Genomic DNA, 12,615 nt, shown 5'->3' on the forward strand with positions numbered 1-12,615 from the left:
CCAATTTGGGTATGGATGCCATTGGTTTAATGGAGACAGATGCCCTTAAGGCTTTTATTGTTACATCTCCTTGGGTCTCAGAAAATACACTTGAGGAGAGCTGGGACTCCTTTGTTCTTTTTTTTTTTTTTTTTAAATTGAAGTATAGTCAGTTACAATGTGTTAATTTCTGGTGTACAATTATTGTCCCAGTCATGCATGTATATACATATTTCCGTTTTCATATTTTTTTCATTAAAGGTTATTACAAGATATTGAATATAGTTCCCTGTGCTCTACAGAAGAAATTTGTTTTCTAAATCTGTTTTGATAAAGAGTGGTTAACATTTGCAAAAGGGGGAAGTCACTTTAGATGGGAGTGAGAAGACAGGAGTCAGAGGTTCAAATCCTGGCTCTGCTGCTCACTCGCAGCGGGACCTTGAGTAAGTCAGTCCCTTTCTGTCTTTGAGTCTCTTTCCTCAACAAAATGAAAATATCAGGGAGAGGACAGAGGCAGGTGGGGAGCTTGATAGATCTGCTATGATCTGATTAATATTACAGACCCCAGGAAGGGTAGCTTGTCAACTTTTTTGGCAAAGCTTCTCTATACCAAGCCCCTGACCATCACAAGATCCCTGGGAAGTGGGCAGAGAATAGACCGTCACCACCAGGCGAGGCCCAATGCCGGCTCAGAGTGACAAAGCTGCTTGTCCAAGGTCACGCATCTGAAGAAAAGCAACAGATTTAAACTCAGGTCGTTCTGACTCGAAAGCCTGGGTTTTTAATCATTTTGCTACACTTTCCCCGTTTTCAGCTGGGCATCTGCTGTTTTTGCAGCTGCCAGGGACCCAAGAGAAGGCAGATTCTACAACAACCAGTGTTGTGTCCAGAAAGTTCCTATTTTGAAATGAGTGAAGCCACAGGGTAAATCATTGCAATGGACATTCCCTTTGGAAAGAAAGATGGCCTCAGCAAGCACTCATTGAATGGTCCATCTTGTGGCTCTGTGTCTGCACAGAGTTTTTTTTTTTTTTTTTTCTCTTTACAAAGTGTATTTCTCTCCTTCCTCATCTTCTGATTTTTCTTTATCCTTTTCCTCTTTGTGGAAGTCTTCAGTGATTTCACATCTATTATCTCATTGATTTTCCCCATGTCCTATGAGGTAGGACACTATTATTAGTCTAATTTTTCAGATGAGGAACCAAGCCTCAGACAGGCTGCCTGAGACTACACAGATGTAGCAGAAAGAGTCAGGAATTAATTTCAGATCTCAGGACTCCACCTCCTTGTGACTAAGATGAAGATGAAAGTTAACTGAACAGAGTAAATGAGCTGAGCACTTACACTAGGTTTGAGACAGGCTAAGAGAGAAATGATAAGATTTGGCTAAGGTTTTCAAAAAGTCCACTGTCTAGTGGGAGGAAGGCATGTAAACCAGTAACACATGCATTATCAGTGCATGAGCTGCTCATAATAGAGGAATAAAATGTGTTGGGGGGAGGCAGAAGATCATTCATAAGTGGTATAAAGAGGAGAGAGGCAAGGGAAGGTTTCACAGAAAAAGATAATTAGGGACTAGGTTTTGAAGGATGAATAGAAGTTCGCCAGGTAACAAATACTAGCAATAATGGCAACTTTTTATTGATCGCTTGCTCTAAGCTATACATCACTATACACATTGACTAGTTTTAACAATCTTGAAAGGCAGACACGACCCTCTCATTTTATATATCAGGCCAAAATAGATTCAGAACACTAAAGCAAATAGCTCAAGATCATGCTGCTAAATCAGCCAGCTGGGAATTTAATCTGGTCCTCTCTGAACTCCTTCATCTATACAATCTCCTAGGATGACAGTCCAGGGTGAAGGAACTGCATGAGTAAGACCAGAAGGATGCTTCACCCAGATGCCGTCAGAGCAGGTACGGAAGATTGGGGATGAACTGTTTCTCCTCTTAGTGATCTGCTGTGAGAAGCTGGCATTTACCACTGGGTGAGTAAACATGTCTCCTCCCGGAGGCCAGTCAAACTGCCTTGATTTCTGGGTTTACATCAGCTCTTCATTTATCCATTACTATGCAATACCGAGACACTCATACCCTAGCATCTAGAACAAACCTGGGCTTTGGAATCAAACGGTCTTGGACTTGAATCCTGGCTCCATCACTCATTGCCCATGACACCGTGAGCAAGCGCCTGCACCTTTCTAAGACTCAGTCTTCTCATCGGTAACACCTAGTTAGTGACATCATCTGAGAGGGCTGGGTGAGGATCAAATGAATGAACACAGAGCAAGCACTTGGACAGTCCTCTGGCACAGAGGAGCCCACACTCAATGACAGATAGCAGTGTTACATTTTGTCATTCTCTCATAACAAGCCCAGGAAGAAACACATGGAGGTGCCCAGCCCCACAAGGATGGCTTTGTGTATGGGGTAACGGTTACTGGGATCCATTTTACAGATGGGAAAATTGAGGCTCATGGCTAGGAGATGGTTGAGCGTAGGTCCTGAACTTAGGGGCTTAGAGCAACCAATCTTCTACACTGTGAGTTCTCCATTAACAGCTCAGCAGCCCAGAAAAATGCAAAATTACAAACAGCCACAGTTTCAAAATCAACCAACAAACCAGCTGTATCACTCACCCTCTTTCATGAATTCTTTCCCTGCCTGGGAAGGATAACCGCTCATTGTTTTTGAGAGTTATTAATAGCTTGGGAAAATCCTAGTTGATTTGGGTTTCTGACTGCTAGTCTTTGGAGTTGGGTGAGCTGGGGTTTGAACTCACCCACCCTAGCTACACACTGATGTAACAGTGAAGGCATCTTTATTACACATTTCATTTGCAAATACACAGGACCCAGGTTGGAAGGCACTATGCCCAGCAGTCAAGCTCACAAACTCAGTAGCCAAACTACCTGGGTTCAAATCCTGTCTCTGCAACTTACTAGCTGACAACTGTGAGTTTCCTGAAATGATAGCAGCCTCTCTAAGCCTTGGTTTCCTCATCTACAAAATGGAAAGAAACTGTGAAATTTCAATAAAATAAGCCATGTAAGGGGTGGACATATATTAAGTGCTCATTAGATATAATGATTATAAACTAATTGTCTACACATTAATTGTAGCCTATTTCACTCTACGACTCACTTCAGTTTGACCAGTTTTACTTGGGTGCTTACGATGTGCCAGAAAGGGTGGTAGGCATAAGGCACACATCCAACACACACCTGACACATATTTACTGGCCCCTCACCTGTGTCTGTAGACTCTGCACATAAGCTCAGGGGATGCAGGAATTAAGAGGCAGTAGTGGGGCATGGCGTTAAAGGATTCTGGCTTAAACCTGGGTCTGAGGTTGGACTGCAACCATTTCTTGGCTTTATGACTTTCGACGCACTGCTTAACCTCTCTGTGCCTCAATTTTCCCGATCGTAAAATGGGTACAATAACAGTGTCTACTCTGAACAAATCTACATAAGCCACTGATCACAGGCTTGGAATAAAATCAACACTCAATAAGTGCTGTTTTCAACATTAAGACCCAGTCCTGGCCATGAGCTAGTAAACTATGTCACATGGACCCAGTGACCTCGTCCCAACTCATCATCCTTTTACCCTCCCTTAAAAGCAGCCCTGCTCTCTCCCCCAACTCCACCTTCATCACTACTAAAGGGCTTCTGAAGAACTACAGTAACCAGAGGATTAGACAAACACGCAGATCCAGTAAAGCAGCGTTTGTTCACCCAGGGCTGTGCGCGGCCGTCTGCACTCAGCATCTGGACCGGCCTGTCTTCGGAGAGGATTCCGTCGGTGCCATCACAACCTCTAGTGGACAACAGTGAGCACCGCGGCTCCCGGGCCTTTGTTCCAGCTCTGAACTACTCGGTGCTGCAAAGTCCAGGGGACTGCAAAGAGGATGGGCCACTCCGAGATTCTTCTCTCCTCACGTGTGAGCGTGCCTGCCTGCCTCCCTTGCCTGCCCACTCTCTCCTGTTTCCCTCGCACCAATTCCACAGGTGTGGGATGTGTTCCGAGAGTGAAGCCTTCTTCAAGATCTTCACTGCCCCCTCACACAACTCTCCCCTGTGGCTGCTGGTACCTGTCGCATCCCTTGAGGGCCAGCTCAAATGCTACCAACTCAGGAAGCCGTCACTGATTACCTCTGGCCAGAATTAAACACGCCCACCTGTAGGATCCCCGCACTTGGCCATCCCCCTCGCGAACCACGTATCACATGGCATGGACGCTGATAATTTACCTGCAGACCTCTCTTGCTGGGCTGCCATTACTGGGACGGGGCCCTCATCATGTTATTGTGTGTCTCCAGCACCCAAAACGGGGCCGGCTGCATACACAGCAAGTGCTTGGTCAATGTCAAATGAATGAATGAATAGATAATTGTCTAGAGAAAAGGCTCTCTTCTTTTGTTTTCTTTCCAACCACTATCCTGCTATCCCATATCTCTGGTACAATGAACTCTGCTTCCTGGCAGTAATACTGAGGTTCAAAGAGATACAGCGTGAGAGTTTGAAAAGAAAGGGAGTCTGTACCAGGTGATGAAAACTTCTCTCCAGGAGCTACTCATCACCCTTCCTCCAACCCAAATTACCTGGATATTTATGCCAGCACTTCCTTCACACCAACTTCAAGGATCTACTTTCTGGGCACCCACTAGTGGGGGCAATTTGCTCTTTGGAAAGTAGGGACGAGGAGGGAGTAAACATTACTTAAGCACCTACTGCGTGCCAGGTGCTTTAGAACTGTTATGGAATCAACGCCACCATCCTTCCAGGCTGGGGCCATTAATCCCCACCCCACCCCCATTCCACAGGTGGGGAAATGGAAGCTCAGAGAAGGTCATCCTGCAGAAGGTCACACATTCATAAACAATAGAGCTGGACCTGACTCAGGTCACTCTGAGTCCAAAGCCACATACTTCTTTTCCAGGACCCTATAAATCTAATTCCAGTGCCCACCTCAGTCACACTCCTCAGAATGGCCTTGTCATGGACTCTTTGGCATTTTGCAATTTGGCTCCATAAAGGAAACCACAAACTGGTAATAAAAAGGGCAGTCGGACCCTGTATTCTAATGATGCCTTTTGGAGAGCATTCTCTCTCCCTCTTTTCACTTTTCTTTTTCTCTTTTTCACTGTATGTGTCAAGTGTCATCAAATAATTTCTCTTAGTAATAGGAGAGCTCTATTCCACTGACCTTTGGCATTGCACACATCGGGTCGTTGCAAAGGTCAGAATTCACCTCTTTTGCCCTCAAGCACCAGCTGTAGCTTTGAGCGCCCCAAGTGGAGGTTTGCACCAATGGCATGCTGGTTGCAGAAACTGTGGACCAAATACGAGGACCAGTAAATTGAGCCCCTTTGAATAGCTTTTTGAAGAGCAGGAATGAACTTGTAAAACTAGAAGACAAGTCATTCTAATCAGGAAATATCCCATTGCCTTGGAAGAGGGAGGAAATGAATGTAACACTATTTTCCTAATGTCCTACTGAGCCATGTGAACGCAAGAATCCCTCAGGTTTCAGTAAGACGGCCCCAGCAGGGGCAGGCAAAACTCCACAGACAAAAAAAAAAAAAAAAAAAAAAGGCTGATTTATAATGAAAATAGTGTTTAAGTGAATCTAACAACAATGTACATTAGAGACTGGGGGGAAACAGCAAATCTGAATCTCACTGAGCAATACTGCATTTACTTTATTAATTCAAGGAAAAAGAAAAGAAATTACACTCAGGCTCTGCAGTCTTAGCTCGTAGTTACAATTATTCCCCGTGTGCGTATCTTAGACAATAAGAAGCCTCTTTAAAAACAAGTTATACTTTATACTTACCCATGCCTTGCAGCAAAATGGCCCAGAGAATCACGTGACTCGCATAAGAATTTAGCAACAAGTTTCTTTCAAGTACTGTATTTACAAATCTCCTCACTGCACTGAAAACACAAGGACTAGTTTTCAACACTGAACTAGATGAACAGTTCTCCATCCGACATCCGTGGAAGCTGAGTTCCACGTTCACTGTGGAAGGTCAGTGGTTTCCGGAAGCTCATTGGCTACCCTTACACTCTCCTTATGACTCAGAGTGTTGGAGTCAGAACCACACCATTATTAATGAGTTCTGAAGTAGTACACCGGTTGACTTTAATTGGGCGGTGACCTGAAGTTAATTAAAAATATATGCTGGCTAGCTATAGAGTCAAGCAGTCGGAAAAACAATATAAAATGTCTTAAAAATTAAAACACGCACACACATTTTGTGTTTGAAGCCACCGGTGAAGGAAGCAGGATGTGAAATCCTTGGATGACAATTCAATATGTACCATTAAGACATTTTTCCTGGAGGGTGGTATGTTGGAGAGTGCAGTCCTCAGAGGTACAATCACTTTAGAAAAGCCAGCAAGCCACTGACTAGCTTCAGGTTCTTTTTGTGTGTGTTAGTCACAACACAGATTCAAAAGGGGAATGAGGGAGGGAGATCTGGACTCTGTTCAAGGCCACCAAGCCATTGTTGGAAAAGACAGCTAATTAAGAAAGGGCATGCTGCGGTGGAAACGATTTATTTAAGCCAATTCTCTTCCCCCATCTTTCCCAGAGAAACTGTCCAGCCCCGGTGTAAATTGTGAATATTATGGCCTCATAAAAGGGGGGTTCTTTAATGATATGCTTTGTTAAACAAAAAGTGATGAATTATTTCCTTTGGTCTGCACTCTGGGCTCCACATTTAAAGAGAAGGGGGTGGGGGATAAAATGCCTGATTTATGCTGAGGAGGGCACTCCAGGCGGTGGGGAAGAGTTGAAGGGAACGAGATCCAGAGCCTGGGCCCACGAGTGGAGAGCTGTCCGCGGCCTTCGGTGCTGAACGCAGGTGTGCGAGCCAGGCGTCCAGAACTCCCCAGGGAGAAGGGGCACTGCCTGTCCCCTAACTCGGGGTCAAGACAGTCCAAACCAGAGACGGGGCTCCAGATGGACAGAGTGTGCGCCCTCTGGCTTGTCTTCAGCTGGGCAGACCCTGCGACTGCCTGTTTATTTCCCACGTGAGGTGCAAGTTACTGGGAAAGGGAGTTGGACCTTTCAAAAGGCCAGGTCGGGTGGTCTACCAACGCCTTTCTCCGCCCTTGGGTATCCTAGTGGACTGATCTAACCCTCGAAGCTCTTGAGGTTAGCTTTGGATGAGTTAGGCGCTGTACTCAGCTCTTCATCTGGAACCTCCACCCACACCCACCCGACACAACTTTTCCTGGGGGGCCTCAGCCAGGTGGACGAGAGGGTGCGGCTCCAGGTCTGGGAAGGAGGGGCCGCCATCCTCCGCTAAACTTGGATCTTGCCCCTTTCCCAGCCGAAGAGCACGTGTTGTGTGAAACTAACAACCTCCCCCCCGCCAATTCATAATACTGTTGAGGGACGGGGAGAAAAAAGAGGGGAGTCCTCTCAGGTTCCCGCCTGTGACCTAACATCTCCTCTCCCTCCCCCGCTAAGTTCTGAGACTCCTGAGCCCCCTCCACCGGCTTCTAGGCGAAAGCCACACCCAAGTTCGGCTTCCATACACTTGGTTGGGATCGGTCGAGGAACCCGGTCCCAAGGGGCAGCCTGAACCAAAAGCAGGCATGGGGTCCTAGAGTGGGAGGGCGCGGCACGGTGACGACCCCCAGACGCACTGTTTGAGTCTAGTCTTCAGTTGCAGGGCGGGTCAGTGGCACCCCCTCGGTCGTCCTCTCCTCTAAAGGGTGAGAATTATCTGGCACCTAGCCCCGGGTGCGGTGCAGAGAGCTCCGGGAATCTGGGGTTTGGAGGCGACCCCACTCCAAGGAGATTCTCTGGGGCTGCAAAGAGGAGTCAGCTCCATAGCCGGGAAGGCAGAAAGGGAGCCCGCAGCCAAAGCAGGAAAGCGCCCGAGTCCTTCAGACACATCCCCGCCTCCACACTCCTATCAGCCCGGGGACGCGGTTCCGGGTCCCGAATTTGGGCAGCCGCCCGCGCTCCGCATCCCGGCAGATGATGTGTGAGTCGTCCCGGCCATCCAGGACCCCCAGCTGCCCCGCACTCGCGGCAACTTTGCCCCCTCCCCTGCCCCGTCCCTCCGGCGCTTACCTCCTGCCAGAGCTGCCGCGGGGCTTCCCAGGAGCAGAGCGAGGAACAGCGCGATCCTGCCGCGTCCCGCGGCGGGCGGCCGGGCCGCCGGCATCGTGGCTGCGGGGGGCACGGAGCCGCGGGATGCCAGGAGGACGGAGGGCACCGGAGCCGCGGAAGGAAGGGAGGCAGCAAGCGAGGAAGGGAAGGCGGGAGCCAGGGCGGGGGCCGCGGGCCAGGGCAGCCGCCGGAGCCCCCCGGGCGGACGCGCGCTCAGCTCCGCGAACGCTCTGGCCGAGCTGTGCCGGGCGCGGGCGGGCGAGTGAGGAGGAGCCGGCGAGCGAGCGAACGCGCGAGGAGCGAGCGGGAGGAGGGAGGGGGCTGGGGCCGAGTCTGTGCCGAGCGAACGCGGGGATGAAGGGAGGGGGCGGGCGGGCAGCGAGCGAGAGGGGCCGGCCGCGCCCGGGGTGCCAGCCGCCTCCTCTGGCCGCCGGCCCGTCGGCCCTGCAAAGTTTAACGCCAATTCCCCTTGCGTCCTGTGGGCCAAGCGTTTCCTCCTGGCGGACGCTTACGGCAGCCCTGTGCTGCCGAGGCGAGGCCGGAGAGCGTCCCGGCTATTCCAGACGGTGAGATGGAAGCATCAAAACCGAGCCCAGCCCTCAGCCTGGGAGTAGCCTAGCGATTTCCACTGCGCAGCCTTCCAGACAGACCTCAATTTCAGCTCTCTCCACTGTATTTCAACCCTTCAGGCCCCTCTGGGCCCCAGCCAGCCCTCTTCCCTGCCAGCCCTCCGTGTTTCTAAACTGAGCCCTATAACCTAGAAAGTCTCAAACTCTACGGATCTGATGAGGGCTGTCAATCTCCCTAGAACAGTACAAACGGTCACAATATTGTGCATCCAATCCGTGGGGGCTTTGTACACCTCTGAAGCCCAACATGGGACTATAAACTGTATCCGCGAGCACCGTTTCTCACATTCCCATTGTTAACAGGGCCAACAGAGCTAGCGGAGGTCTCCTCTCAGCTGAGCCCTCTTAGTCCTGCTATACACCCTTCCCCCATCTGAGCTGGAGTTCAAGGCCCGCTCTCTGCTGTGCTCTTGCCCGGGCCTGATTCTCAGCAACCTGTCTCTTCTCCAGGAATAGAGATGGCGGGGGGGGACAATAGATGGGGAGACAGGCAGACGCCTGGGGACAGGCATTGGCCAAGGGCTGGATGGGAGACAAGCTTGCCTCCTCAGAGATTGACTGTGGGGACGACCTCTGCAGACCCAGCCAGCTGCCTAGGCCTCTCTCTCCCCACCCCCACCCCCTGCTCCACCTTGCCACACTACCTACACATTGCAGCCTGGGCTGGCAGAGGGAGCAGATGGAGAGAAGGATGCAGGCAGCAGCGGGGTGGAATATGTCTCGCAGAGTGGGGGAGCTGGGAGGCCCTATAAGGAATGGATGCGGGAGGGGAGTACGGGCGGGGGAGGACAGGAGGGGAGAGGGAGCACTCTGGTCCGGGTTTTCCAAAGACCCTCGACCCCCAAAGCTTCCCCAGCCACTCATTCATTCACTGCTCTTTTACTGGGTACTCACTGCAGATGCATTAGGCTCTGGGGGACAGAGAGCCCCCAGGAAAACTTAATCCTTGGCTGCAGGAAGTTTCCATTCCTGGCAGTAAAGGCAAACTGGTTTTTATAAAGAAAAAGGCTGAGGCACAGGGTGCCCAAGAGCTGATCTGGGGAAGACGAAGCATCCCACTGCTCTGCTGGATCAGACTGGGAGCTCTGTCAGGAGTGGCCTTCCTGCTTATCACCATCCTCTCAGGGACTACACAGTGCTGGCATACAGCAGGTGCACAATAATACTTGTTGATGGAAACGTGAATAAGCAAGGAAGATGCAGGCAAAGGGAGAAAGTGAGGGAGAAGAAAACAGAGAGGCCAGCTCCACACCCGGAAGCAAGGAAACTAATGTTTATAAGCATCTACTACTTGCCAGGATGCTATAATGGTATAATTTCCTCATGGTCCTGACAGTGAGGTGTGATTGTCTCCATTTGACACAGAAGTAAGTACCTGAGCCCTAGAGAGCATCCCAACCCAGCTGAGGCCACTTGGCTTCAATTCAATGCCAGGTCTGAGTCCAGGGGCACAACCCATTCCATCTCAACATGCTATGCCCCAGTTATTTGATTGACGGCCCCCTCTATGCTATGATTCCATGGATGTCCCCCTGGTGCTTCCACACCTCCTTGTTACCATAGACCACAGTGGACAAAAGTCTACCATCAGTCACTCCATTGGGCCTCTAGAAGACCACTGCTTGTGGGCAGGTGTTTTATGTGGCAGAAGTGATATTGTAAACCCTTAACTCATTGAATCCATGGGCAGGGATTTACTCATTCCGTTTGCTAGCTGAAATATGGGAAAGAGAAAAAGTCCAGAGAGAATGGGACACAGACCCACTAATCTGAAATTATGATGGCTAAGGAGATTCTCTAGGAACAATACAGACCTTTTTTTTTTGTTTTGTTTTTGCAAGAAGGAATAGAATTCTGCAAGGGACCAGAATAGCTTACAGATGAAAATCTTTCCCAGCACAATTTCAATCCTCATATCACAGATGAGGAAACCGAGGTTCAGGGAGGCAAAGTGACTTGCTTGATATTGTGTACTTGGTCAACCTTTTGTCCAGGCTTATGCTCTATTACTATGGGGCACTTCCAGCCTAGATTCTGGTGTCAGGATGGACTTCCTGCCACCCACTGCTGCCCAGGGAGAGAACCCCAGACTCTCTGCAGAGCAAATGATGTGTGCTGACAACTCTGGCTACTTTATATGTTGCCACTTGATAAATCAGCTCTTACACAGTTAAAACTGGTCCAGTGGAGACCGAGGGTTAGATCCCGCACCTCTTCCTGTTGGGTAAGAAGGGCAAGGCATTTAACCTCTCTGAGCCTTACTTTCCTCTTTGAGGAGCAGGGATAAAAGTAACATTTAACCATGTGGGGTGAATGACACAAGTGGACAATACTATCACTGTGACCTGAGGGGATACAATAGCACTTGGTCTGTAGAGGTACGGAAAGCACCCCTAGAGCATCTAGCCCAGTGTAAACGGTAAGGAAAACAATTTCACTCTCGAGTGCTTGGTGTTGTGAGCCAGAGAGTACTGACACAGGAGTCCCAGTTCTGATCTCTTTTCTGCTGACATGCTTTGTGATCGTAGGTGAGTCACCAACCCCTCTGGGACTCTGTTTCCTTATCCACCCATCCACCTATCCATCATCCAACCATCCACCCATCCACCTATCCATCCATCCATTGATCTGTCCATCCAACCATTAATCCATCCATCTATCCATCCACCTATCCATCCGTCTATCCATCCACCTATCCATCCATCCGTCTATCCATCCACCCACCCACCCACCCATCCATCTATCTATGCCAGCTATCTACAAATATTGTTTGAGCACCTACAGTGCAGCACTCTATGCAAGGTGCTGTGGATACAGCAGACTCCATTTCTTGCTCTCTAGAGCTGACAGTCCAATGAGGTCTGGCAACATGAGTGCCCAAATCCTTTTCAAGATTAATGTTCTATACCAGGGGTGGCAGTAAAGCAGAGTGGTTAAAAGTGGGCTTTGAAACCTGACAGACCTGAATTTGAATGATTTCCTCTCCCACTAACAGCTGTGTGACCTTGAACAAGTGACTTAACCTCTCTGAAACCATTTCAACAAAAGGTTATCATTTAAGATTAAATGAGACAATCATCATAAAGCACTTAGGATAATGCATGTGGCGTTAGTAAGCTCTCCATTTCATCTATCTATCCACCGATCTATCCAGCTATCCATCTATCTACGCATCCTTTCAACAAATATTTTTTGAGTACGTTCTATGTGCCAGATAATGTTCTAGGCACTTGGGATATGCAAAGGAAGGAAACAAAGTCCCTGCTCTCTGGAGCTTACCCTGCCAGGTGAGAGACAGCCAGCAAATCCTTAATAAATAAGAATTTCAGAAAGCTCTAAGTGCTGTAAGGACGATAAAACAGGATGAGTTGAGAGCAGAGGAGGCACGTTCCTTCTGAGTGATAGGGATGGCCTCCCAGACTAGGAGACATTTAAGCCGAGGAGTGAGTGGTGAGAAGAAGGTAACCGGGTGAAGATCTGGGGATAAGCACATTCTACTTAGACAGCACAGCAAGTGCAAGGCTCTGGCACTGAACAAGCACTGCACCAGGAAGTGGTACCCACTGCCGTCCCATTTCTTAAGATGCTACACAGATCATAATTAACCAGGGGCTGGAGCCTGGGTGCACCAGGAAGTCTGTATTTAGTCATTACTCTTCCCATCGACATACAACATAGGAAGTTTCCATTCTTAGCCACAGTCCTGCCCCGCCCAAACCCAGCATTGGTTTCTCCCCCCAGGAACATCTGGTATTGGAAAAGTCTTTATCTCTGGGAGGAAAAAAAGAGAGAGAAAAAAACTTTTGTCTTGGAGTGAAAATGAAATATAAAAGGAGACATCTTGAAAAAGAGGGAGAGCATAGAAA

The 12,615-nt window shown here is 49.0% G+C and overlaps 1 protein-coding gene across 2 annotated transcripts in view; it reads right to left on the reverse strand.

Annotated features, from left to right (window-relative positions):
• Positions 1–8,382, reverse strand: part of SEZ6L (seizure related 6 homolog like) — a 160,080-nt gene extending 151,698 nt beyond the window's left edge. For both annotated transcript variants that reach the window (XM_031442946.2, XM_031442945.2), the window contains exon 1: positions 8,082–8,382. In XM_031442946.2, coding sequence (XP_031298806.2) covers positions 8,082–8,175 — 94 coding nt within the window. In that variant the 5' untranslated portion in view covers positions 8,176–8,382. The remainder of the gene's footprint in view (positions 1–8,081) is intronic.
• Positions 8,383–12,615: the final 4,233 nt, after the last annotated feature.

The sequence above is a fragment of the Camelus dromedarius genome, chromosome 31, assembly GCF_036321535.1.
Source record: "Camelus dromedarius isolate mCamDro1 chromosome 31, mCamDro1.pat, whole genome shotgun sequence".
Lineage (NCBI taxonomy): Eukaryota > Metazoa > Chordata > Mammalia > Artiodactyla > Camelidae > Camelus > Camelus dromedarius.